This window comes from Narcine bancroftii, chromosome 2 (genome assembly GCF_036971445.1).
Source record: "Narcine bancroftii isolate sNarBan1 chromosome 2, sNarBan1.hap1, whole genome shotgun sequence".
Classification (NCBI taxonomy): Eukaryota; Metazoa; Chordata; class Chondrichthyes; order Torpediniformes; family Narcinidae; genus Narcine; species Narcine bancroftii.
The window spans coordinates 203,837,746-203,862,885 of NC_091470.1; the positions used below are offsets into that span (position 1 = coordinate 203,837,746).

Here is a 25,140-nt window from a genome sequence, read left to right on the forward strand (position 1 = left end):
GGGTTGTTAACTCGGCCTGTGGCCTCACGGGCAGCAGACTCCACTCCGTCGAGGACTTTGACATGAGGCGGTGTCTTAAGAAGGCAGCCTCTACCCTCAAAGACCCCCCACCACCCAGGCCAGGCCCTCTTCACTCTGCTACCATCGGGGGAAAGGTCCAGGAGGCTAAAGATGAGCCCAACGACGGCTTCTTCCCCTCCACCATCAGATTCCCGAACGATCAATGACCCACAGACACGGCCTGACTTTGATTTATCTTGCATTATTTTCATTTATTTTGTAAGATGGTTATAATATGAGTGTTTGCCCTGTGACGCTGCCACAAAATCACAATGTTCTTGACAATAAATTCTGATTCTGATTCTGATTTTGAGGGATGGGGATGAACGCCGGCCAAAAGGAATCGCTTGGTTGGCAGAGACAATTTGGGCCGAGGGGCCTTTATTGGTGCTGTGGAACATTGTGAACCTCTGCTCAGTGTCAAGAGCAAGCCAAGCGGGGAAGATGGGACACGCGGTGGGAGGCCAGCACCGCAGGGGCAGCCACTTCCTAGGCCCTGGAGTCTGTCCTGTCTCCATTCCGATTCCCCAGGATGGTGTCGATCTGTCCGATAATCTGCGGGGTCAACCGCTGGAGGACCTGGGTGGGGTGGGGAGAGGGGAACACATATTAGTGCTGATTGAACATTCTGGCAAAGCTTCGTTCCAACCTGGGCGACTGATCCCTGATTCTGGATACTGTGAGCCAAGGGAGTTCACTAATTGCTGTTGGGCATGGTGGTGGATGCCCATCTGTCTGGTCCTTCACAATGTGGCTATCAGTGGGGGATGCTCACCTGGATGGCCATTGTTGCTTATAATGTCATCAGTGGGGGACATACCTGTTAGGCCGTTGATGGTGGTGATGTCATGTAGGCATTCACCTAGATGGCCATCGATGATGATGATGTCATCAGCAGGGGACTCACCTTGATGACTATCGATGATGATGATGTCATCAGCGGGGGACTCACCTGGACGGCGCCGAGATTCTCGCGGAGCTGAGCCGTGTCCGATACGCCAAGAAGGGCTGAGCTGACCCAGTCGTTCCGCAGGCACCAGGCTGGGGCCCAGATGAGAGGAGAGGGGCTGTCAGTCTCTACACAGTGAGGAGGCCCTGCCCTGTCCTAAACAATAGGGGCTGCCAGGAAATCGTCTCCCCTCCCCCCGGACCCCTCACTGAACCCAACCCTTTCTCCTTGTGAGGAATCCTGTTCCCTTCCCAAAATACTGGTCCCCCAGTAGATCAAAATCCCATCCATAGACCTATAGAATATTACAGCACAGAAACAGGCCCTTTGGCCCTTCTCATCTGTCCTGCTTGTAGCTCCACAGTTCCCACAGAGTCCACCTTGTAGACCCAGGCGTCTACCTCCTGGCATTTGTCAGTTACCCAATGACCCAACCAATTCCCACCCCCACCACAGGATAGCGTGGGTGGGACAAAGTTCACCCGTGAGGACCCCCACAACGCTAACCCCCCTCTCTCTCCAACCCACTCTCGCCCTGGCCCCCCAATGGTCCATGCCAAGCCCGGACTCACCGATCGCCAGCTGGGGCAACGTGCAGGACATCTGCTCGGCGACCGGCTGCAGCTCCCTGAGCCTGGCCTGCTGTGACTGGCCCTCTTCACTGCTCAGCTTGTCCCTCAGCCACTCGAACCCCTGCAGAGCAGAGAACGTGGAAGTTTCTAGTGCGGACCAGGCCCTTCGACCCCTGCAGCGGTGCTGACCCAATAGCCTGCTCAAGCAACTGCCGAGAATTTCCCTCCTGCACCAACCTTCCAGTTTCTCAGTTCCATGTACAGTAAAATCCTTGGTATCTGGGGCCTACGGGGATCGTGGATGCCAGATATGTGAATGTTCCGGTTGCTTGAGACACACTGTTGCAAAACTGAACTAATGCACCTGCTCTAAGAAAATTCCTCCCCACCCCTTCCTCCTTCCTCCTCTCCTACCTCCCATTCCTCCTCTCTCCTCTCCTCCTCCCCACCCCCTCCTCTACTCTTCCCCTGCCCCTTCCTCCCTTCTCTCCTCCTCTCCATCCTTCCTCCTCTCCTCCTCCCCATCCTTCCTCCTCTCCTCCTCCCTCCTCTCCTTCTCCCCTGCCCCTTCCTCCTTCCTCTCCTCCTCCTCCCCTACCCCTTCTCCTTCCTCTCCTCCTTCCCTGCCCCTTCCTCCCTCCTCTCCTCCTCCCCCTTCCTCCTCTCCTTCTCCCCATCCCTTCCTCCTTCCCCTACTTAACAATCTAACCCTTCCATCCCTCCCTACCCCATAACCCTCCATTTTTCTTTCACCTGTGTGCCCGTCTAAGAGTCTCTTATGCCCCCAACAATTCCAGCCTCCACCACCACCCCCGGCAGGTAATCCAGGCCCCCACACTCCTTGTGTAAAAAACTTACCCCAGTCGTCTCCCCTAAACTTTCCTCCCTTCACTTTGTACAGATGTCCTCTGGTGTTTGCTGATCCCACCCTAAGAAACAGGCGCTGGCCATCCACCCTGTCTATGCCTCTCAGAATCCTCTCGACCTCTATCAAAGTCTCCTCTGATCCTTCTACGCTCCAAAGAGAAAAGTCCCAGTTCTGCGAGCCTGGCCTCGTAAGACTTGTTTCCCAATCCAGGCGACAACCTGGTGAATCTCTTCTGCCCCCTCTCCACACCTTCCTGTAATGAAGTGACCAGAAATGAACTCAATACTCCACGTGTGGCCTCACCAGGGACCTACAGTATTGGCCTGGAACATTGAACTTGAACCAGGAGGGCGAGTCCAGGGTTAATGGTTGGTTACTTCAGAGTTTGTCCAAATCCCTCAAGGTCACTGGCAGATTGGACAGGGTTATATGTTATGCTGGGTCTCTTCCAAAGGGATTGACCTCAAGAAGTAATGTTGGTGTGGTTGTCAATTACCTGCAGTGAAGCTCTGGAATGTTCTGGAATGCAGTTTTCATACTTTCCAGTGATCAAGCCACATGCCAGTGGGGAACAGGTCACTGTTCCGAGACCTGTGGGAACATGGATTGGGGTTAAGATCAATGGTCACGGCAGAGGTGGGGGGGGAGGAAGAAAGAGAGAGGGGGCAGAGAGAAGTAGTGAGGAGGAGAGAGAGGGGAAGGGAGAGATGGGAGAGAAAAAGAAGGGCTGTGAGGGTGTGAGGGGAGGAGAAGAGGTGAGAGGGTCAGTGAGGAGGGTGTAGGGGAATGGTGAGGGAGATGAGGGGTGTGTGGCGGGGCTGGTGAGGCGGGTGAAGGGGGATCAATGAGGGTGGTTGATGGAGTGAAGAGAGGTTGGTGGGTATGGGGTGCGACAGAGGGGGTGTGTGAAGGGGATCGGTGAGGTGGGTGATGGGTGGTTGATGGGGGTGAAGGGGGTGTGGGAGTGAGGAGGTTCGGTGAGGGGTGTGTGATGGGGGTATGAAGTGGAATGAGGGGTTGGTGAGGGGGTTGAGGGGTGTATGATGGGGTGAAGGGTGTGTGGGGGGTCAGTGAGGGAGGGTGAGGGGTGTGTGACAGCGGGGTTCGGTGAGGGTGGATAAGGGGTGTGTGACAGGGGCTGAGGGGTGTGATGGGGTGAAGGGGGTGTGGGGGTGAGGGGTATGTGGCAGGGGGGTTCGATGAGGGGTTGGTGACGGGCTGCGGGGTGTGTGATGGGGTGAATGGGGGTGAGGGGTGTGTGACAGTGGGGGTCAGTGAGGGGGGGTTAGGTGTCAGTGACGGGGGTCCCTGTGTTTGACCACTGACCGATCTTGTGGTAGAGTTCAGGGAGCTGCCCCTCCACATGGCTGCGCTGGAACAGGTGATAGTCCGTCTGTTCGCAGGATGGGGGGCTCAGGTTGAACTGGCGGGCGATGGAAAATGCCTCCTGGGGAGAGAGGTCGGGCATTGTTAACCCCTTCGCGTCCCCACCATCGTCAACCCCTTCCCGTCCCCCACCGACTTTAACCCATGACTGGCTGCATCACAGTGTGGGGATGGTTGCTGCAGAGAAATAGATCAGAGGTCAATACACTGGACCATAAGAGTGGCAGAGAGGATCACAGGGGTCTCCCCCCTTATCGATGTGATCTACCAAGATCGTTATCTGAAAAAGGAGTGCAAAATCATTGAGGACCCCCTTCCACCCCACACCAGCATCTTTCAGCTGCTCCCGTCGGGGGAAGAGATCCAGGAGGATCAGAGCCAGCTCCACCAGGCTGAGGAACAGCTTCTTCCCACAGGCAGTGAGGACGCTGAACGACCAAAGGAACTGCTCGCATTGACCCTCCAAGACTCTCGTATTCACTAAATGATGGTTATTTAATTGTACAGATGAATACTTGTCCTGTGTGTGTACTGCTTGTCTCTACGTGTGTTACATCTGGTTGTGCGTCCACGTGTTTTACACCGAGGATCAGAAAATGCTGTTTCGACGGTTCGTATTTGTGCAATCAACTTTACCTGACATTCACGGCCCACTTTAACCCCTTCCTGACCACATTCCCACTGACACCTTCCCATAACACTCGCCCTCTTTAACCCATTCCTGACCACATACTAACTTTAATCCCGTCCTGACCTTTGACATTGACTGACCCCCACCCCCCCCCTCTCCTAGGATCCACCATATTTAGCCCCTTCCTAGGAGCATTCCGATTTCACCCGTGATCCTAGAAACTTGAACACCTTCCTGGAGTCCTCCAACATGAACCCCTTCTGCCTTCCTTATTTAACCCCCTTCCTACCCTCTGACCTCTTTCTTGTCACCTTTTAACCCCTACCAGACCAGTCCAACCCCTTGCTGCCCTCTCTCCAACTTTAACCACTCCTGCCTTCTTCTCCTTTAACCCATTCCTGCCCCACTGTCATCCCTTTAGCCCTTTACTACCCTCTCCTCTTTCTTTAACCCCTTCCTGCCGCCAACTTCCCATGACCTTAAAGTTAACCCCTTTCTCCCCTCCCCACTGTTTTTTAACCCCTTTCTGCCTGTTACGTCATTTTCTCTGATACCTCCAGGTTCAGACATCCACAGAGTGCATTTCATCTAGATAGTGTGACTAGTGTGTGGCTCAGGGATCAGTGTTGGGACCATTGTTGTTTGTTGTCTATATCAATGATCTAGATGATAATGCGATCAATTGGATCAGCAACTTTGCTGATGATGTCACTAAGATTGGAGGCGTTGTGGATGGCGAGGAAGACTTTCAAAGCTTGCAGAGGGATCTGGATCAACTGGAAAAATGGGCTGAAAAATGGCAGATGGAGTTTAATGCAGACAAGTGTGGGGTGTTGGATTTTGGAAGGACAAATCAACAAGGACATACATGGTAAATGGTTGGGCACTGAGGAGTGCAATAGAACAGAGGGATCGAGGAATACTGATACATAATTCCCTGAAAATGGTGACACAGGTGGACAGGGTTGTAAAGAGAGCTTTTGGCATCTTGGCCTTCATAAATCACAGAATTGAGTCCAGGAGTTGGGATGTTATGGTAAAGTTGTATAAGACATGGGTGAGGCTAAATTTGGAGGATTGTGTGCAGTTTTGGTCACCGAACTACAGGAAACATATCAATAAGATAGAAAGAGGGCAGAGAAGATTTACTAGGATGTTGCCCGGACTTCAGGAACTGAGTTACAGGGAAATGTTAAACAGGTTAGGACTTTATTCCCTGGAGCATAGAAGAATAAGGGGAAATTTGATTGAGGTGTTTAAAATTATGAGGGGCCTGGACAGAGTAAAGGGGAAAAGTTTAGAGGGACTTCTTCACCAGAGAGTGGTGGGAGTGTGGAATGAGCTGCTGGTGGCATGGCAAATGTGGGCTTGATTTTAAGAAGAATTTGAACAGGTCAGATTCTGTCACCAGGATGCCAGGAACTCTGGGGGAGGGGGTTATGGGAGATAGTTGGGGAGAGGGAGTGGCAGGAGGGATGAAGAGGGAATGGAGAGGGGATGGGAGAGTTGGGGAGGGGTGGGGGAGGGGATGGGGGAGTTAGGGAGGGGAGGGGATGTGGGTAGGGGATCAGGGTGGGGGGAGAGTGTGGGAGAGAGGCTCGGGGCAGGAGGAGGGGGAGGGGGTTGTAGAGGAGATGGGGGTTTGTGGTGGAGGGTGTAGGTGGTTTGGTGAAGGGATGCAGAGGGCCAGCACAGACTGGACGTGCAGAAGAGCCTGCAGTGGGTAGTGCGATGAATGGTGCTCACCATGATCTCCGCCGGACTCCAGCGGGACGTCCCCCAGTACATTGCCTCACCCCGGGACACGAGGAATGAGGCAGAGCGGACCACCTCTGTAAACATGGGTAGGTGATGAAAACACATCCCTTCTCCTACCCCACACCCCACCCATTCCCACCCACCCCCACCCAACCCCCACCTACCCCCACCCATCCACTGCACATCCCCTCCCATCCACAACACATCCCCACCCATCGCTACCCAACCCTCACCCATCGCTTACCAACCCCCACCCAAACCCCTCCCAACCCCACCCACGTCCACCCTTCCCCATCCATCTCCACCCCCATCCACCCCCACCCATTCCCACACCACCCGTCCCTTCCCATCCCCACCCACCTCCACCCTTCCCCATCCATCTCCACCCCCACCCATCCCCTCCAATCCTCACCCACCTCCACCCTTCCCCATCCATCTCCACCCCCACCCATCCCCTCCCATTCCCACACCTCCACCCATCCCCTCCCATCCCCACACCTCAACCCATCCCCTCCCATCCCCACCCACCTCCACCCTTCCCCATCCATTTCCACCCCACCTATTCCCACACCTCCACCCATCCCCTCCCATCCTCACCCACCTCCACCCTTCCCCATCCATCTCCACCCTCACCCATCTCCTCCCATTCCCACACCTCCACCCATCCCCTCCCATCCTCACCCACCTCCACCCTTCCCCATCCATCTCCACCCCCATCCATCTCCCTCCATTCCAAACCAATCCCCCACCCATCCCCTCCCATCCCCAGCCACCCCACCCCGCACTGAGTGACCCCTGTCTGGTCTCAGTGGGGAAGAGCCGAGACACTTACCCTCCACACAGAAGGTTCGGGACCGTGGGCCAGAGTGAGCTGTGGGAGACAAGGTCCGCGGGTGACCAGTGTAAATGCCAGCATGAGGGGCGGTCATACCGGCACGGTGACAGCGTGGAGACTCCCCTGGGAAATATCCTCTCTCACACTCACACACACAAAGACAAGACGACTCCAGCCCCCACCTCCTCCATCCTCCCATCTCTTGCCACACCTCACTCACACCCTCTCACTGCCACCCCATTCCCCACTGCCCCTCCCTTGCTGCCCCTTTTCCACCACCCCCAGCCACCACCTACTGTCCAGCGCCAGGTTGACGTCGGGCCGGTTGAGCAGCAGGATGTCGACGTACTGAAGCTGCAGCCGCTCAAGGGAGCCCCTCAATCCTGGGGACAGAGACAGGAGGTCAGGTGTGGGGTCAGGGGTCATACAGGGGTCAGAGAGCAGTCAAGGTCAGACAGGGGTGAGGGGGTGGGTCAGACAAGGGTCAGATGGGTCAGGGTTAGGTGGTGGGTCAGACAAGGGTTAGGGTTAGAGGGGTCAGGGGTGGGTCAGACAAGGGTCAGGATCTGACAGGGGTCGGGGGTGGAGCAGAGAGCAGTCAAGGTCAGACAGGGGTCAGGGGTGGGATTAGACGCGGTCAGGGGGTGGGTCAGTCAAGGGTCAGGGTCAGACGGGCAGAGATGGGTCAGACAAGGGTCAAGGTCTGATAGGGGTCAGGGGTTGGATCAGACAAGGGACAGTGGTGGGTCAGACAAGGGTCAGGGTCTGACAGGGGTCAGGGGAGTGGGTCAGAGAGCAGTCAAGGTCAGACAGGGGTGAGGGGGTGGGTCAGACAAGGGTCAGATGGGTCAGGGTCAGGTGGTGGGTCAGACAAGGGTTAGGGTCAGAGGGGTCAGGGGTGGTTCAGACAAGGGTCAGGATCTGACAGGGGTCGGGGGTGGAGCAGAGAGCAGTCAAGGTCAGACAGGGGTCAGGGGTGGGATTAGACGCAGTCAGGGGGTGGGTCAGTCAAGGATCAGGGTCAGACGGGCAGAGATGGGTCAGACAAGGGTCAAGGTCTGATAGGGGTCAGGGGGTGGATCAGACAAGGGACAGTGGTGGGTCAGACAAGGGTCAGGGTCTGACAGGGGTCAGGGGAGTGGGTCAGAGAGCAGTCAAGGTCAGACAGGGGTCAGGGGGTGGGATCAGACAAGGATTCGGGGGGTGGGTCAGACAAGGGTCAGGGTCTGACAGGGGTCAGGGGGTGGGATCAGATGGGAGTCAGGGGTTGGGTCAGACAAGGGCAAGGTCATACAATGGTCAGAGGGGAAGGGGCCCAATATTGATGGGTGAGGGGGGTCACAACACCACACATTCCCATCTATGACACCCCTCACGAGTCTAACCTGGACCCTAACCCACTCCGTGAGCCACGGGAAGGGGTGAGTGGGATTTGATTTAGAGACGTTAGTGCCACTGCCAGCATTCGCTCCCCAAGGCCACATCTCAGTCAACCACGGGAATCAACCCCCGACTCGGTCATACGCCGGCGAGAGAGCCATGTGGAGCTGTGGTATCCAGCAGCAGAGAGGGCCCAGAGGATGGTCCCTCCTCCTCCCTCCTCCCCCCCTACAGCTCCATCTCTTCATACACCTGAAAACCCCCACCACCTTATGACGTTCATCCCTGGATTGTGGTCAGTTTTGGTTGTCAAGCTGGTGAGGCCACAGAGAAGATCGATGAGGATGTTTCCAGGACCCCGAGGTTCGGGGTGGTGGTGGTTGGGGGGCCTTGAGCTACGGGGAGAGGTGGAGTAGGCTGGGGCTTTATCCCTTCAGAACGCAGGAGGATGAGGGGGTGAATCTCACAGAGGTCTTGAATAGATCGGGTGAACGCAGTGAGTCTTTTACCCCAGTGACAGGAAACTGGGGTTTAGCAGAGGACATTCCACACAGTACAGTCCATGATGTTATTTCGACCTGTGTAAACCTGTACCACAGTCGTCTAACCCTCTCGACCTCAAAACCCACCATGTATCTCTCATCCATGTCCCCGTCTGAATGTCCCTGTTGTTCCAGCCTGCACCACCCACACTGGCAAGGCACTCCAGACCCCCATAATGTGCAGTGTTAAAAACCAACATGCCTCCCCTAATCTTTCCTCCCTTCCACATTGTATACGTGTCCTCAGTTGCAGTTGAACCTCCCTGCTCCTAAACTCCCTCCCTCCAGCGATGAAGGCCAGTGCATTCCATTTGCCTTCTTGTTACCCTGCTTGCACCCACAAGCCAACCTTTGGCAATTCATGCACAAGCTCTCCCAAGTCATCCTGCTCTTCAACTGGAGGCAATCACCTGCCGTGTAAATAATAACTCCGGACAGCAAAATGTTTGGCTTCCTAAACACCTTTGGACATATTTTATGGACTTTGGGCTTAAAGCTTTCCTAACACGACCAGTCTCTTTTAGATATAACCTATTATCATGTCGTATTTTAACTTTACATCAAGCTTGAAAAACCATGAAGTGCGAAAGGCCGTTGAAAGTTCATTTTCTGCATTTGCCCTTGGACGTTTTCCCTGCCGCCAGTGACGAACTTGGTGAAAGGTTTCACCGGGACATTGCGACCAAGGAAAAGCAGTGTCCACTGGCTGAAAATTGTTGGAGGCATCAGATGCTGAGTACAAACGAGAATCAGAGGCGAAACATTTTTAGGTCAGTTGAACTAACGCTATGTGTCAGCATCATGATGCTAAATTCAACCATGGAACCAGAGAACAAGTACAGCACGGAATGAGGCCTCTTCAGCCCCTCTAGTCTGTGCCAATCCATTTTTTTTGGCCTGATCCCAGTCCATAGCCCTCCATACCCCTCCCATCCATATGCCTGTCTTCTTAAATGTTAAAATGAAACCCTCAAGGGTGCCTGTGGGGCATGGAGTTGCCTATACTCTAACCCCAGAGAACGTGAACAGAGGGACACCTTACCTGAGCTATCGAGGGCTGCCATGGTCTTGCAACCCTTATAACCCTATAACAATTACAGCACAGAAACAGGCCATATTGGCCCTTCTAGTCCATACTGAACCAAGTCCTCTCCTCTAGTCCCACCTTCCTGTACCCTGCCCATGACCCACCATTCCCCTCCCATCCATATACCTATCCAATTTTTCCTTAAATGACAAATTGGACCCTGCCACTACTACTTCTCCCGAAAGGTCGTTCCACACAGCCACCACTCTCTGAGTGAAGAAGTACCCTGTCATGTTACTTCTAAACTTTTTCCCTTAACTCATGATCTCTTTTTTCAATCTCTCCTACCCTCAAGGGAAAAAGCCCATCCACCTCAACTCTATCAATCCCCCTCATCATCTTAAATACCTCTTTCAAATCCCCCCTCAACCTTTTATGCTCCAAAGAATAAAGACCTAATCTGCTCAATCTTTGTAATCTAGATTCTGAAACCCAGGTAACATTTTCATAAATCTTCTCTGCCCTCTCTCTACCTCGTTGAGATCTTTCCTATAATTCAGAGACCAGAACTGCACACATTGCTCTAAATGTGGCTTCACCAATGCCTTGACAAGTCTCAATATCACCTCCCAACTCCTTCTTACGGAGGTCATGTCTGTTTTTCGTCAAAGTACAACATTTTTGTTATTTTTAATATATAATTGGAACTGTGTTCTCTGTGCAATAAATTGAGTTTAGATTGTGATTTAATGTAATTCTCAATGTAAAGTTTGGAGCCTAAAGTCTAAATTGTGTTTTGACTAAAGTGTCCTGTGTTTTACCCCATGACGCACCGGTCTCCAAGAATATTGCCTCATTTCTTTATTTTTACTGCTGCTCACTATGTCGGCCTCTGGGAAATGATGGTCAGCTTCGAATTTCTATTTCCAATTCTCCGGACCTCAGATAAAAGCCTCCGCTTCTGCCATGTTGGTCCAGGGCGGCTGCAACGCCTGCCCAGATGGTTTGGGCCCATAGGGCGCTGGGCTGAGTTGGCCCCGCTGGAGCGTTTAGGCAGCCGGTTACCACCCCGCGCATTTCTCCGACCCGTGACTATTCTGTGAGTCCGGTGTCTGGACTTTTGTGCCTGTTGATTTTGTGCTTTGCGCGTTTTTCGATTGACCTGTGTGTAAAAGCACCTCGGAGCAATATTCCGCTGAGTTTACAATCCGCTGTGTAAATAAAATATTCTCAATATAAAAGTCAATTCAATTCCACCTCGGCTGGTTCCACTCTCCCACCGCTCTCTGTGTGAAGAAGTTCCCCCTAAACCTTTCCCCTTTCACCCTTAACCCACGGCCTCTGGTTTGTATCTCACCCACCCTCAGTGGGAAAAGCCGACCTACGGTTACTCTGTCTGTCCCCCTCATAATTTTAAATACCTCGATCAAATCTGCCCTCATCCTTTTATGGTCCAGGGAATAAAGTCCTGACCTAAAGTCCGGGCAACATCCTAGTAAATCTTCTCTGCCCTCTTTCTATCATATTGATATTTTTCCTGTAGTTCGATCACCAAAACTCCACACAATTCTCCAAATTTGGCCTTACCAATATCATACACAACTTTACCATAACATCCCAACTCCTGTACTCAATACTTTGATTTATGAAAGGCAATATCTTTACAACCCTGGCCACCCGTGACGCCACTTTCAGGGAATTAACTCAATTAATTCCGATTAATTTAATGTTTCTCCAACATCCTACATGATACAGCAAATCTGAAATTATTGTTGTGTTCAGCTCGAAGTTTTCTATCATAACCCCCATTTTACTTCAGGAAGAAAACCTTTTGAAATATTTTGTTGTCTAGAGTAATCAGATTTTCCATTTTTCTTTCCAAACTGGATAACCTCAGGTTTACCCACATTGTACTTCAAGAGAAATTGATCAGGAGCAAGTGGGCCTTTTGGGGATCTGCTCGGGAAGAAGGCCAACATGGATGCAATGGGTGGAATGGCCTTCTTTGGCTTGGTGACCATCTGATGATGCATCACGGGCTGCAAAACAAGATCCCAGGCAGGAGGGGGGAGGGGGAGTTACCTTCGATGATGTGTTTGCGGGAGAGACCTCTCTCTGTCTCAGCACTGCAGAGAGAAGCAGAAATGTGCAGTCAGTGGCTGCAGGAGGATTTTTCTGTAGTCCTGGGCTCAAACTGTCCCTGTGGTCTCTCCGAGAGACCCCTGTGAGGTACGGGAACCTTTCCCTCACACAACCGCAAGGAACTGCTGGGGGTTGTGAATGGGATCATGTCCTCACATACCTCCTCTCCCCTCTGTCACACATCCCCCTCCCCTCCATCACACACCCCTCCCGTCCGTCACACACCCCCTCCCCTCAATCAAACACCCCTTCCCCTCTGCCACACACCTTCTTTCCCCTCCCATCCATCACCCCTCCTTTCTGCCATCGTTCATGTCCACACCACACCTCCCCATCACGGGCAAGTGCTGACGCATGAATGGACACCTCCCCATCCCACAGTTTCACTCCCTTTATCCCCATCCTGGTCGGGGAGGGAGATCCGTTTGGAGAACATGGACCTTCCTTTCCTGCTGTGATCAGACTCTTGAATGACCCCCCCATGCTGTTGAAACCGTTGCACCGATCCACTATGTAACTCTGCCCTCTTAACGAACCGTGACTCTGCCCCAGAACACAAGAATAAATCCACCATTCCCCACCACCCTCGACTCAACCCCTTCTCACTGCTCCCTCCAGCCAGAAGCTCAAAGACCACAACCTCCTGCCTCAAGAACAATGTCCATCCTGCAGTTATCAGGCTCTTGAATCCCCCCTTACTATCCTGACCGCAAATCTCTCCCGGACGATCTGCCTGTCCTGCTGCAACTTTATGTTCTTTCATTGACTGCACTCGTGAAGATTTTATATTTAATTTTAGACTTAGAGCAGAGCAGAGTAACAGGCCTTTTTGGCCCACAAGCTCCTGCTGCCCAATTGACCTACAACCCCTGGTACGTTTTCGAACAGTGGGAGGAAAACCCACACAGACACGGGGAGAACGTACAAACTTCTTATAGACACAATGGGATTCGAACCCTGGTCTCGATCTCTGGCACATTATCGGCATTGTGCCAACTGCATCGTTGACCAGGCCACTTTCTACGATAACTAACTGTGCTTCCCCTTATGCTAACCGAGCGTAATCTGAGGTTTGTTTCTCCCTGTGCATGACATTAAGCTCATTGTCATTTCCATTTGCTGCCCATCTCTCTACCCCCCCCCCCCCCCCCCACCACCCCGAGTTGTTGAACAGGCCCCGGAGCAGGAGGATGTCAGAAAGAGTCCACGGGTCAGTTGGCAGCTGCAGAGGGAGAAGAGCAGGTACAGGGATACTCACGGTCCGGCCCAGTACAGCTTGGTGGAGATGACGAAGCTCGACCGTCTGTCAGAGAGAGGGGTGAAGGGGGGTGGGATGCAGGAAAGGAGATGAGAGTCATCGACATCAACTCCCCCCCCCCAAAAAAAAGCCCCAGGAAAATCGAGGAGCAGCCGGCGCATTGATTACAAGGAAAGTTGGAAATGGCGGAGGGATCGGAGTTACGGAGCATGGAGAGTCACTGCAACTCAACAAGGGCCTGGTGAGGCCGCACAAGGCTCTGTTTACAGATTTAGGCACACAGCACAGTACACACTGCCACTGACACACAAGTATATCCGATTCACTTCCCAGTTTGATCAAAGGGTAGGAGGAAACTGGAGCCCTCCCCCACCCCGGGGAAAACCCACGCAGATACGGGGAGAAAGTACAAACTCCTTACAGACAGCGCAGGATTTGAACCCAGGTTGCTGGCGCTGAAACAGCTTGGCGTTAAATGCTACCCCAACCATGCTGCTCTCTTTTCTGATATCCTTACTTGAAGAAGGAGAGATAGGCTTTTGGAAGGTTCACCGGGTTGATTGCGGAGATGAGGTGGTTAGCCTGTGAGGAGAGATTGTCTGGGACTCTATTCACTGGAGTGTGTGTGTTTGTGTGTGAGGGTGGCTGTGTGTGTGTGTGTGTGTGTGTGTGTGTGTGTGTGTGTGTGTGTGTGTGTGTGTGTGTGTGTGTGTGTGTGTGTGGGAGTTTGTGTGTGAGTGTGTATGTGTGTGTGTGATTGTGTGTGTGTGTGGGGGGTGGTTATATGTGAGTTTGTGTGTGAGTGTGTATGTGTGAGTGTGTGTGTGGGAGTTTGTATGTGAGTGTGTATGTGTGTGTGTGATTGTGTGTGTGTGTGGGGGGTGGTTATATGTGAGTTTGTGTGTGAGTGTGTATGTGTGAGTGTGTGTGTGAGTTAGTGTGTTTGTGTGTGAATGTGTCCGTTTGTACATGTGTGATAGTAAAGGAGTGGCTGTGGGTCAGCACAGAGATGATGGGCAGAATGGCCTGTCCCATGCAGCGTGGCTGTAAACAAATGACCTCTCTGGTGGATCCGCAAAGAGAGGGCTGTTGTGTGCCAGCAAGGGGAACGTACCAGGGGATGTGGATGAGGGAGCTGGTGTTGGATGGTGAACTAGCAGATACTGAATGGGCCAAATGGCCTCAGTGTGCACTGGAATGAAAAGAAAATCACCCTTACCTCCAGCCCTTCTTCTTTATGATGTTTCCCAGCGTGACTTCTGCTCTGCCAGGGAAGAACCAGAAGGAAGAGTTAGGAAAGGGGAACTTCCCAATTTTCCAGTAACAGTTGGAATAATCGATTCAAGACAATAGATTGAAAGATTTCACTCTTCCTGGTCAGGATCTGGGGGAATGAGGTGGAGCAGAGGGATTCGAGGGGAATGTTGTGGGGTAGAGGGATCTGGGGGAGTGTGGTGGGGCAGAGGGATTCAGGGGAGTGTGGTGGGCAGAGGGATTTAGGGGAGTGTGGTGGTGCAGAGGGATTTGGGGGAGTGTGGTGGAGCAGAGGAATCTGGGGAAGTATGGTGGAGCAGAGGGATTTGGGGGAATGTGGTGGGCAGAGGGATTGAGGGGAGTGTTGTGGGGCAGAGGTATCTGGGGGAGTGTGGTGGAATAGAGGGATTTGGGGGAGATTGGTGGGGCAGAGGGATTCGGGGGAGTGTGGTGGGGTAGAGGGAATCGGAGGAATGTGGTGCAGCAGAGGGATGGGGGAGTGTGATAGCGCAGAGGGAATTGGGGGAGTGTGGTGGGGCAGAGGGATCTGGGGGAGTGTTGTGGAATAGAGGGATTTGGTGGGAGAATGGTGGGGCAGAGGAATTTGGGGGAGTGTGATGGGGCAGAGGGATCTGGGGGAGTGTGGTGGGGCAGAGGGATTCAGGGAGTGTTGTAGGGCATAGGGATTTGGGGGAATAAAGGACTGTAATGTTCTATGTAGAAACACAGATGCTGGAGGATCTTGGCCAGTCTCTCAGGGTCCACAGGGGGTAGAGATACATCACCAACGTTTCGGACCTGAGGCCTTCTTCAAGGGATGAGAAAAAGCAGGCGGGCCGCTAAACAAAAGAAAGGGCAGGGGGAGCAGTGCAGAGTGCCAGACTAATGGTGGTAACTGGATGTGAGGAAGAGGCCAGGAGAGAGGTGAGAATTGATAGGAGGGTTTTGGCTGGCTGGGGGAGAAAGGACGGAGGGAAAAAGAAGGGTGGGAGAGAGAGAGAGAGAGAACTCAGGAAAGGGGATGTGGAGGGAGTGGGGCCGTTTAACGGAAACCAGAGAAATCGACATTAATGCCACCCGGTTGGAAGGTGCCCAGAAGGAAGACAATGTGTTGTTCCTACACGGCGGTATGGTTACCATAGTGATTAGTGTGTCACTGTTACAGCGCCAGTGACCCGGATTCGAATCCCACGCTGTCTGCAAGGAGTTTGTACGTGCTCCCCATGTCTGCGTGGGTTTCCTCCGTGAGCTCTGGTTTCCTCCCATCCTTCAAAAACCATACTGTAGGTCAATTGGCCGGCATGGGCTCATGGGACAGAAGGGCCTGTTAAAACTGTGCTGTACGTCTAAATTTAAAAATTTTAAATTCCTCCAGCATTTTTGTGTTTTTGCTGCAATTGTTGGAGGTTGATCGAACGGCCAAAATTCTGGGACCGACATACTGGGGATTTCCGGATGGCGGGGAACTGACGCGGAGCTCAGAGAACCCTGTTGGAACATCGCTGGTAGTGGGAGCATGGCTTACCTGCCACCAGAGTAGGTCTCCGCGGTGTCGAAGAGGTTGACGCCGCTCTCGTAGGCTGTGGTGAGGATCTCCTCGGCAACCTGTGGGGCAACACGGAGACCGGGCAGGAGAATGGGCCGGCGCGGTTGATGTGATGGTTGGCGCCACGCTGATACAGCGCTAGCGACCGGGGTTCAAATCCCGCACTATCTGTAAGGAGTTTGTACCTTCTCCCCATGTCTGCACGGGTTTTCCCCGGGGGGGGGCTCCAGTTTCCTCCCACCATTTGAAACATACCGGAGATGTGGGGGGGGGGGGGCTGTAGGTCAATTGCGTGTAATTAGACGCCACGGGCTCATGGGCCGAAATGGCCTGTTACTTTGCTGGGTGTCTAAGTTTTTTTAAAATTAAATATATGAGCAGAAGTAGGCCATTCAGCCCATCGAATCTGGCCCGCCATTCTAATCATGAGCTGATCCATCCTCCCACTCAGCCCCACTCCCTGGTTTTCTCCCCGTAATCCTTGATGCTGACTGATCAAATCCCTGTCAATTTATGCCTTAAATGCACCCAATGACCTCGTTTCCACGGCCACCCATGGCAACAAGTTCCACATATTCACGACCCCCTGACTGAAGACATTTTTCCACATCCCTGTCTTAAATTGATGCCCTTTTATGCAGAAGTTGTGCCCTCTCGTCCTAGACTCCCCAACCGTGGGATAACATGGCTTAACCATGTTTCTTCTTAATTACTCTTCATGCCGTTCCTGCACTGGGTTGAGGTGGTGAGTACTTTTATTATGTCTTTCCTCCTCAATATTTAACGCGGTTTGTAGTTATTAGAACCATAGAACATTGCAGCACAGAAACAGGCCCCTTCAGCTCGTCTGTGCCAAATCATTTTGCTGCCTAATCCCACTGACCTGCACCCAGTCCATTGCCCCTCCGTACCCCTCCTATCCATGAACCTGTCCAAATTCCTCTTAAATGTTAAAATCACCTCTTCTGCTTGTTCCACACTCCCACCGCTCTCTGCGTGAAGAAGTTTCCACTAAACCTCCCCCCTTTCACCCTTAACTCGTGCCCTCTGATTTGTATCTCACCGACCCTCAGTGGGAAAATTCTATCTCCATTTACTCTCTCCATCCCCCTTGCAATTAAACACCTCCATCAAATCTCCCCTCATTCTTCTACGCTCCAGGGAATAAAGTCCTAACCTGTTTAACCTTTCCCTGGTACTCAGTTCCTGAAGTCCGGGCAACATCCTAGTCTCTGCTCTCTTTCTATCTTATGATATCTTTCCTGTAGTTCGGTGACCAAAACTGCACACAATCCTCCAAATGTGGTCTCATCCCCGAAAACACCAATCCACGCATTCAAGCTCCTTTCTCGTTTCCTCAAAACCAGCCTTTCTACAATTTAGAATCTCACCCCGAGGCCCAGACCTGTCCTTCTCCATGATTAATGGTCTTATGATCACTGGACCTCAAAGTCTACACCAGAGGATTCCTTTAGGTGGTATGTGAGGGGGGAGGAGGTGGGGTGAGAGGAGAACCAGGGGCATAGGAAAACGGGTGGAGAAGTGGCAAATGAAATACAAATGTTGGAAAATACCCCACTTCAGTAGAAGGAATAATAACGCAGGCTGTTACACGGATGGGAAGAAAATTCAGAATTTGGAAGTGCAAACGGATTTGAGATTCCTCGTGCAGGATACCTTAAAGGTTGTCCCCTAGGTTGAGTCAGTGGTGAAGAAGGCAAATGCACTGTTGACTTTCACATTTTGAGGATATAAGATGTTGGGCACTGGTGAGGCCAGTGGAGGACAGGGTACAGTTTTGGGCTCCTTATTTAAGAAAGGATGGAGAGGGATCAGAGAAGACACACAAGAATGATTGCTAGAATGAAGGGGTTTGCATATGAGGAATGTTTAACAGCTCGGAGTTCAGGGGGAGACTTTGAAGAAGTATTTTGAATGTTGAAAGGCCTGGACAGAGTGGTTTCCCATTGGTGGGGGACTCAAGAACAAACCTCAGGACTGAAGGGTGCCCATTACAAACAGAGACGCGGAGGATGTTTCTTCCGTCAGAGAGTGGTGAACCTCTGGAATTTGCTGCCACAGTCGAGTCGTTAAGGCAGAGACTGATGGGTATAGTCAGGTTATGGGGAGAAGGCCGGGGGAGTGGGGGCTTGAATGGGAGAATGGAACAGTGGAGCAGACTCGATGGGCCAAATGGCCGGCTTCTGCTCTAACAGACTAAACCAGAGTGCCTGGAGGAAACCCGCACGGGGCGCGGGGAGAACGTGCAAACTCCTTACAGACAGCTTCGCTGACCTTGCCACCCCACTTCTTGCAGCCGTGAACATTTAGTGTCTATCTCCTAAAATTTTTATTTTATTTAAGGTACACTATGAGAACTGGTTTTTTTAAATTTGCAAAGGACCTGTTTGAATGCAGCAAGAATTTTGGTGAGCGTGTACATTGTACAATGTGTACAACTCGTTATCGATTGTCTTAATCCAGGAGCGGATGGAAAGGTCTTTTCCCAGGGAGAGGGACCCACCCAAAGGCCCGGAGCACTGACCTTTTCGGAGATCTGGGAGCCGATGGTCACCCAGGTTCCTGCAGACGGAGGAGAAATTAGTCACTGATGGCCAACGCAGGCACACCTCAAGGAAGGGGGATCAGCCTACTACCCTACTCCCTCTGCCCCCTTGACTGGTCGGCCAGGCACGTTTCCAACACCATCTGCAAATTTGCCATGGTCATTGGCAGAATCGCAGACGGCGATGAGAAAGTGAAAAGTGAACAGGAGGGAGATGGATCAGCTCGTTGATTATCTTCAGATTTAGTGTTGGAGTACTTACAAGACATCACATACAACCCTGAGATTCTTTTTCCTGCTGGCGCGGCAGAATTACCATTTATTGGGCGTGCAAAAGAAAACTGGCTCAACGTACACATATAGGCACATAAGAAATGTAAACAAACTAACTGTAATACAGAGAGAGAAAAAAAATCAATTAAGTGCACAATAAACGAGTCCCTGATTGAGTATGTCATTGAGTAGTCTGGTGGTGGAGGGAGAGTAGCTGTTCCCGAACCTGGTGGCACAAGTCTCGTGGCCCTTTTCCTGGTAGCAGCGCAAGAACAGAGCATGTGCTGGGTGGTGTGGGGTCCTTGACGATTGCTGCTGCCCTCCGATGGCAGCGTTCCCCGTAGATGCTCTTGATGGTGGGGAGGGTTTTGCCTATGACATCCTGGGCTGGGTCCACGGCCTTTTGCAGGGCTTTACTCTCAGGGACGTTGGTGTCCCCCAAACCAGGCCATGATGCAGCATCTTGCATTCAGCGTTAGCAAAACTAAGGTCCTGGTGAGGCCGCATCTGGAGAACCGCAGGCGGTTCTGGTCTTCTGACTTGAGGAAGGATGGACTTTGGGGACGGTGCAGAGGAAGTTCACCTGGTTGATTCCAGGGCTGAAGGGGTTGGCCTACGAGAAGAGATTGAGTCGTCAGGGACTGTACATGCTGGAATTTAGAAGATTGAGGGGGGATTTTGTAGTAATGTTTAAAATTATGAAAGTTATGGGTAAGTCAGAGGTAGGTAGATTGTTCCCATTGGTGGGAGTAGATTAAGAGGGAGATGAGGAGGGACTGCTTCTCCCAGAGGGTGGGGAATCTGTGGAATTCACTGCCCATTGAACCAGTGGAGTCGACCTCAGTAAATATATTTAAGACAAGGTTGGATAGATTTTTACATAGTCAGGGAATTAAGGGATGTGGGGAAAAGGCAGGTGGGTGAAGATGAGCCCATCATCAGATCAGCCACAATCACATTGAATGGCGGAGAAGGCTTGATGGGCCGAGTGGCCAACTTCTGCTCCTATTTTTGATGTTCTCATATAGTGGATTTCAGGAAAGGGAAACAAAGAGAACACGACCCAGTCCTCCTCATTGAGGGGAAAGTGTCAAGCACCTCAAATTCCTGGGAGTCAACATCTTTGAAGCTCTATCCTGGGGCCAACATGCCGATGGAATCACGAAGAAGGCTCCCCAATGACTTTACTTTGTGAGGAGTTTTTTTTAATTTTTATTTTTTATTTTTTTATTTTTCACACCATAAATCACATTAGCCATGATATACACTATTTCTTTTTCACACATATACAGTGACTTTTTCTCCCCCCCCCCCCTCCCTCCTCCCAAGCCACCCCCCCACCCCCCCCTCATCCATTTTAGGTATACAATCTAGGTTGCATTAAGCCAGTCAGACAATGTTGTCATTCAACAAAAATACACCAGAAATTCTACTGAGTCCTTTCTTTTCTTTCCTTCTCCTTCCATCAACTTAGGTAATGTTTGTCCCCGGTAGGTTTTCGCTATTGTATTTAATGTAAGGCTCCCATATTTGTTTGAATATTTCAATATTATTTCTTAACCTATATGTTATTTTTTCTAATGGAATACATTTATTCATTTAAATTTAGTAGTTTCTTCCTTTTAATTTGGTTATGTATTCCATTAATATTTAAAGTAATATAGTTCAGCGTAGCCCTTTTATATTTTGTTTATCTTCTCTTTCCGTTTTTCCATCATTACCTTTCCTCCTTTTCCATTTTTGTTTTCTTATTTTCAACTCTTTATAAGACAACATTCCTACAACATCCAACATTTTCCTTATTCTCCTATTTCTATCTTCTTTATCCCCAATCTCCCCTTCCCCTCCTGAGTTGTCCTTTATCCCTTGTCGGACAACCACATCTCCCCTCTCCATTTGGATTTGCGAATCCACTCGCAAGCGTCAACTGATTTTGCAGTGACCGCTATTTCCCCCCACCCAGCCCCCTCCCAGAAAAGATTTCACTTTTCATATGTCACAAAGGTCACTCTTTTAATTCCCTCCTTATTCTCTCTATTCCATTACCTTCCCTTATTAATTCTTGTCTATACTATCTATATTTTCCTCTAAGTACAGATACATTCACGTATGCACATTGTCTCTATTCACTCTTATACCTCTTTACCCGCATACATATCAATCGTGATCATTTTTACTCTCATTACCCGTCTTCATCCCTCAGTCTATTTTTGTCTTTACCCACATACATATCAATCGTGATCATTTTTACTCTCATTACCCGTCTTCCTCCCTCAGTCTATTTTTGTAATTGTTCTGCAAATTTTCGTGCTTCTTCTGGATCCGAGAATAGTCTGTTTTGTTGTCCTGGAATAAATATTTTCAATACCGCTGGATGCTTTAGTATAAATTTATACCCTTTCTTCCATAAAATCACCTTTGCTGTATTGAACTCTTTTCTCTTCTTTAGGAGTTCAAAACTTATATCTGGATAAATGAAGATTTTTTGCCCTTTATACTCCAGTGGTTTGTTGCCCTCTCTTACTTTTTCCATTGTCTTCTCCAGTACCTTTTCTCTTGTAGTATATCTTAGGAATTTTACTACAATAGATCTTGGTTTTTGTTGTGGTTGTGGTTTAGAGGCCAATACTCTATGTGCCCTTTCTATTTCCATTTCTTGCTGTAGTTCTGGACATCCTAGGGTCTTAGGGATCCACTCTTTTATAAACTCCCTCATATTCTTGCCTTCTTCATCTTCCTTAAGGCCCACTATCTTTATGTTATTTCTTCTTTTATAATTTTCCATTGTATCTATTTTTTGAGCTAGTAGTTTTTGTGTCTCTTTAGTTTTTTTATTAGATTCCTCCAATTTCTTTTTTAAGTCTTCTACCTCCATTTCTGCTGCTACTGCCCGCTCTTCCATCTTGTCCATTTTCTTTCCCATTTCTGTTAAGGTCATATCTATTTTATTCATTTTCTCTTCTGTGTTGCTTATTCTTTTTCTTAAATCATTAAATTCCTGTGTTTGCGAGAAGGAAAGGGCAACAAACAAACAACAGATGGCCAACCCAGAGGAAGAAGAAGAGGAAGAGGAAGAGAACAGTGAAATAGAAGAAGAAGGGAAAGGCAAGATAAAGGTTGTACTTTCTCTTATTAAAGGATACATGGAGTCATTTAAAGAATGGCAAACTTTGTGAGGAGTTTGAGGAGAGTTGGGACGTCACTGAAAGCTCTTACAACACTTTACTGTCGGACCTTGGAGAGCGTTCCGACCGGTTGCATCACTGTCTGGTAAGGAAATGCCAGCGCACAGGGCAGGAACAGGTCATGAACTCAGCCTGCAACATCACGGGCATCAGACTCTGCTCCATCAAGGACATTCACAAGAGGCAGTGTCTTCAAAAAACAGCCTCTGTCCTCAAGGACCCCCAGGCAGTGCCCTCTTCACCATCGGGAAGGAGGTCCAGGAGCCTGAAGACAAGCACCCAGTGGCTTCTTCCCCTCCGCCATCAGATTCCTGAATGGACGATGATCCACAGACACTGCCTCACTTTTTCCCCCAAACAAATCATTTTATTTTAAACAGTGTATTTATGGAATTGTAATTTAAGCAATTTAATCCACTGGCGCAAATCAACTAATTTTATGACACTCGTCTGTGACAATAAACCTGATTCTGGATCTCTGAGTGATGGGAAAGGTCTAGTGGACATGCCAACCTCCCCTCCCTGCCCCTCCTGCCTCCAACCCTGGTCAGTCGCCCTTGCAACTCCTTCCTCGAGGTTCCGCCCTCCCCCCCCCACCAACCCCGCATCCGCACATGGCTGACCAGGACTCACCAATGCCCACGCAGGAGATCCGAAGGCCGGTCTTCCCGAGATTCCTGCAAAAATAAGACAGGATGATAGGTCCACTGCCAGTGGCCGGTGGGTATAAGCACCATACCATGGTGGGCTGCCAGTTTCTGGTGGCGATCCGGAGGGGCTGGTGTGGGGGAGGAGGGCCTGGTTTTTAAATGGTATATAAATGATTTAGATTCTGGACAGAGTGGCTGTGTGGCCAGGTTTGCAGGCAATACACAGGTGGTGCAGAGGGAACAGGGAGGGAGCAGAAGGTCTGAGATAGATCAGGAGAGGAGGCGAATGAATTACAATGTTGGAAAGTGCACGGTCGCACATGTTGGTAGAAGAAATAAACGGGCTGACCATCTTCTAAATGGGGAGAAAATTGAAAATCGCCAGATGCAAAGGGACCTGGGAGTCCTTGTACAGGATGGCCTGAAGGGAATCTTGCAGGTTGAGTTGGGGGTGAAGAAGGCGAATGCAATGCTGGCATTCAGTTCAAGGGGAATAGGATACAAGGGCAGGGATGTGATGTTGAGGCTTTATAAGGCCCTGGGGAGACCTCATGTGGACGATTGTGAGCAGTTTTGGGCTCCTCATTGAAGAAAGGATGTGGTGACGTTGGAGAGAGTTCAGAGGAGATTCACAAGGATGGTTCCAGGAACGAAAAGTTATCATATGAGGAGCGTTTGATGGCTCTTGGCATGGACTCGTTGGAATTTAGGAGAATCTCACTGCAGCATTTTGGATGTTGAAAGATGTGAACAGAGTAGTCAATCTGGAAAAGTTATTTCCCACGGTGGGAGAGTCCAGGACAAGAGGGCATAACTTCAGGACTGAAGGACGCCCACTTAGAACAGAGGGATTTCTTCAGCCAGAGGGCAGTAAATCTGTGGCCACAGGCAGTTGCAGAGACCAGGTCGTTAGGTGGAGGTTGATAGGTTTGTGATTAGCCAGGGCATCAAAGGTTATGGGGAGAAGGACAGGCAGTGGGGCTGAGTGGGAGAATGGACCAGATTAAATGGCAGGGCAGACCTGGTGGGCTAAATGGCTTATTTTGCTCCTGTGGTCATTATAAGTCGGGATTGTGTCCATGGCTGGGATAATATAGACCCCAGATCTGACTACCAGCGTAATGTTGCTGACTGAACGTTTAAACAAACAGTTTACTGTTACTTGCAGGGTGAAAACATTTGCTCTGTGTGCAATCCAGACAAGTCAGCTCTCACTCGTCCAACAGGTCGGACAGAGAATGGGGAGATAAAATGTGCAGGGAAGAGGTTCGAATGCATCGAGGACTCAGAACCAAAATCAGGTTCATTGTCATTAACACGTCTCAAGAAATTTGTTGTTTTGCAGCAGTGGTGCTGGGACGAGCAAGGTACAATATTTGCTCTATAATTGCAATTGTGATTTAAAAAGACGTAATTAGTGCAAGAAAAGGAGGAAAAGGGAGGGGTCGTGTCCAGAATCTGGTGTTTGCGGGGAAGAAGTTGTGTGTGTGTGTGTGTGTGTGTGTGTGTGTGTGTGTGTGTGTGTGTGTGTGTGTGTGTGTGTGTGTAGACAGGACTGAAGTAGACTGGACCAAATTAGACAGGACTGCAGTAGAACCAACTGGATTAGACTGGACTGGAGTAGACTAAACTGGAGTAGACCAGATCGGATTAGACTGCAGTGGAGTACACCAGACTGGAGTAGACTGGTCTGGATTAGACAGGACTGGAGTAGACTGGACCGAAGTAGACCAGACTGGATTAGACAGGACTGGAGTAGACCAGAATGGAGTATACCAGACTGGATTAGACAGGACTGGAGTAGACTGGACCGAGTATACCAGACCGGATTAGACAGGACTGGAGTAGACCGGACTGGATAAGAAAGGACTGGAATAGACCAGACTTGAGTAGACAGGACTGGATTAGACAGGACTGCAGTAGACCGGACTGGATTAGACTGGACTGGAGTTGATAGCGCTCCTGCCTCACCTGTAGACCATGCCTGTCTGCTGGGCCACGGTGTTGTCCAGTGAGAGGTGACATTCCTGCAGGAACATCTCTAGCTGCTGTTGGTGCAGAGCCGCCCTGGCCCCCTCAGACAGAGGGTCATCCTCGCGGAGTCCACCCCGACCCTTCGGCAGCTTCACTGGGGGGCCGGTGCACTTGGGCTTCTTGTTGTTATTCAGGCCGTACAGTTCCTCCACGGAGAACTTTCCTCCGCGACCAGACCCCCCGCCGCCCCCACCCCCGTCGCGGCCGGACCGCGATCCCACCAT

The 25,140-nt window shown here is 50.7% G+C and overlaps 1 protein-coding gene across 1 annotated transcript; it reads right to left on the reverse strand.

Annotated features, from left to right (window-relative positions):
- Positions 1-261: 261 nt before the first annotated feature.
- Positions 262-25,140, reverse strand: LOC138753068 (voltage-gated potassium channel subunit beta-2-like). The gene is made up of 14 exons (XM_069915661.1): positions 24,854-25,140; positions 22,866-22,909; positions 18,754-18,791; positions 16,188-16,267; positions 14,628-14,672; positions 13,409-13,453; positions 12,091-12,134; positions 7,356-7,442; positions 6,213-6,298; positions 3,776-3,896; positions 2,946-3,040; positions 1,582-1,702; positions 1,013-1,101; positions 262-639 (listed from the first exon to the last, which is right to left on the reverse strand). Exons 1-14 carry the CDS (start codon positions 25,138-25,140, stop codon positions 550-552), a joined length of 1,272 nt encoding a protein of 423 aa, XP_069771762.1. The 3' UTR covers positions 262-549.

Excerpts from the sequence above, each read along its gene's own strand:
- LOC138753068 (XM_069915661.1), bottom strand. The coding sequence starts at position 25,140 with ATGGTGGGATCGCGGTCCGGCCGCGACGGGGGTGGGGGCGGCGGGGGG. Across the intron at positions 18,792-22,865 it reads GATCTCCTGCGTGGGCATTG|GAACCTGGGTGACCATCGGC; the intron begins GTGAGTCCTGGT and ends CTCCGTCTGCAG. Across the intron at positions 1,102-1,581 it reads GTTGCCCCAGCTGGCGATCG|CCTGGTGCCTGCGGAACGAC; the intron begins GTGAGTCCGGGC and ends TCTGGGCCCCAG.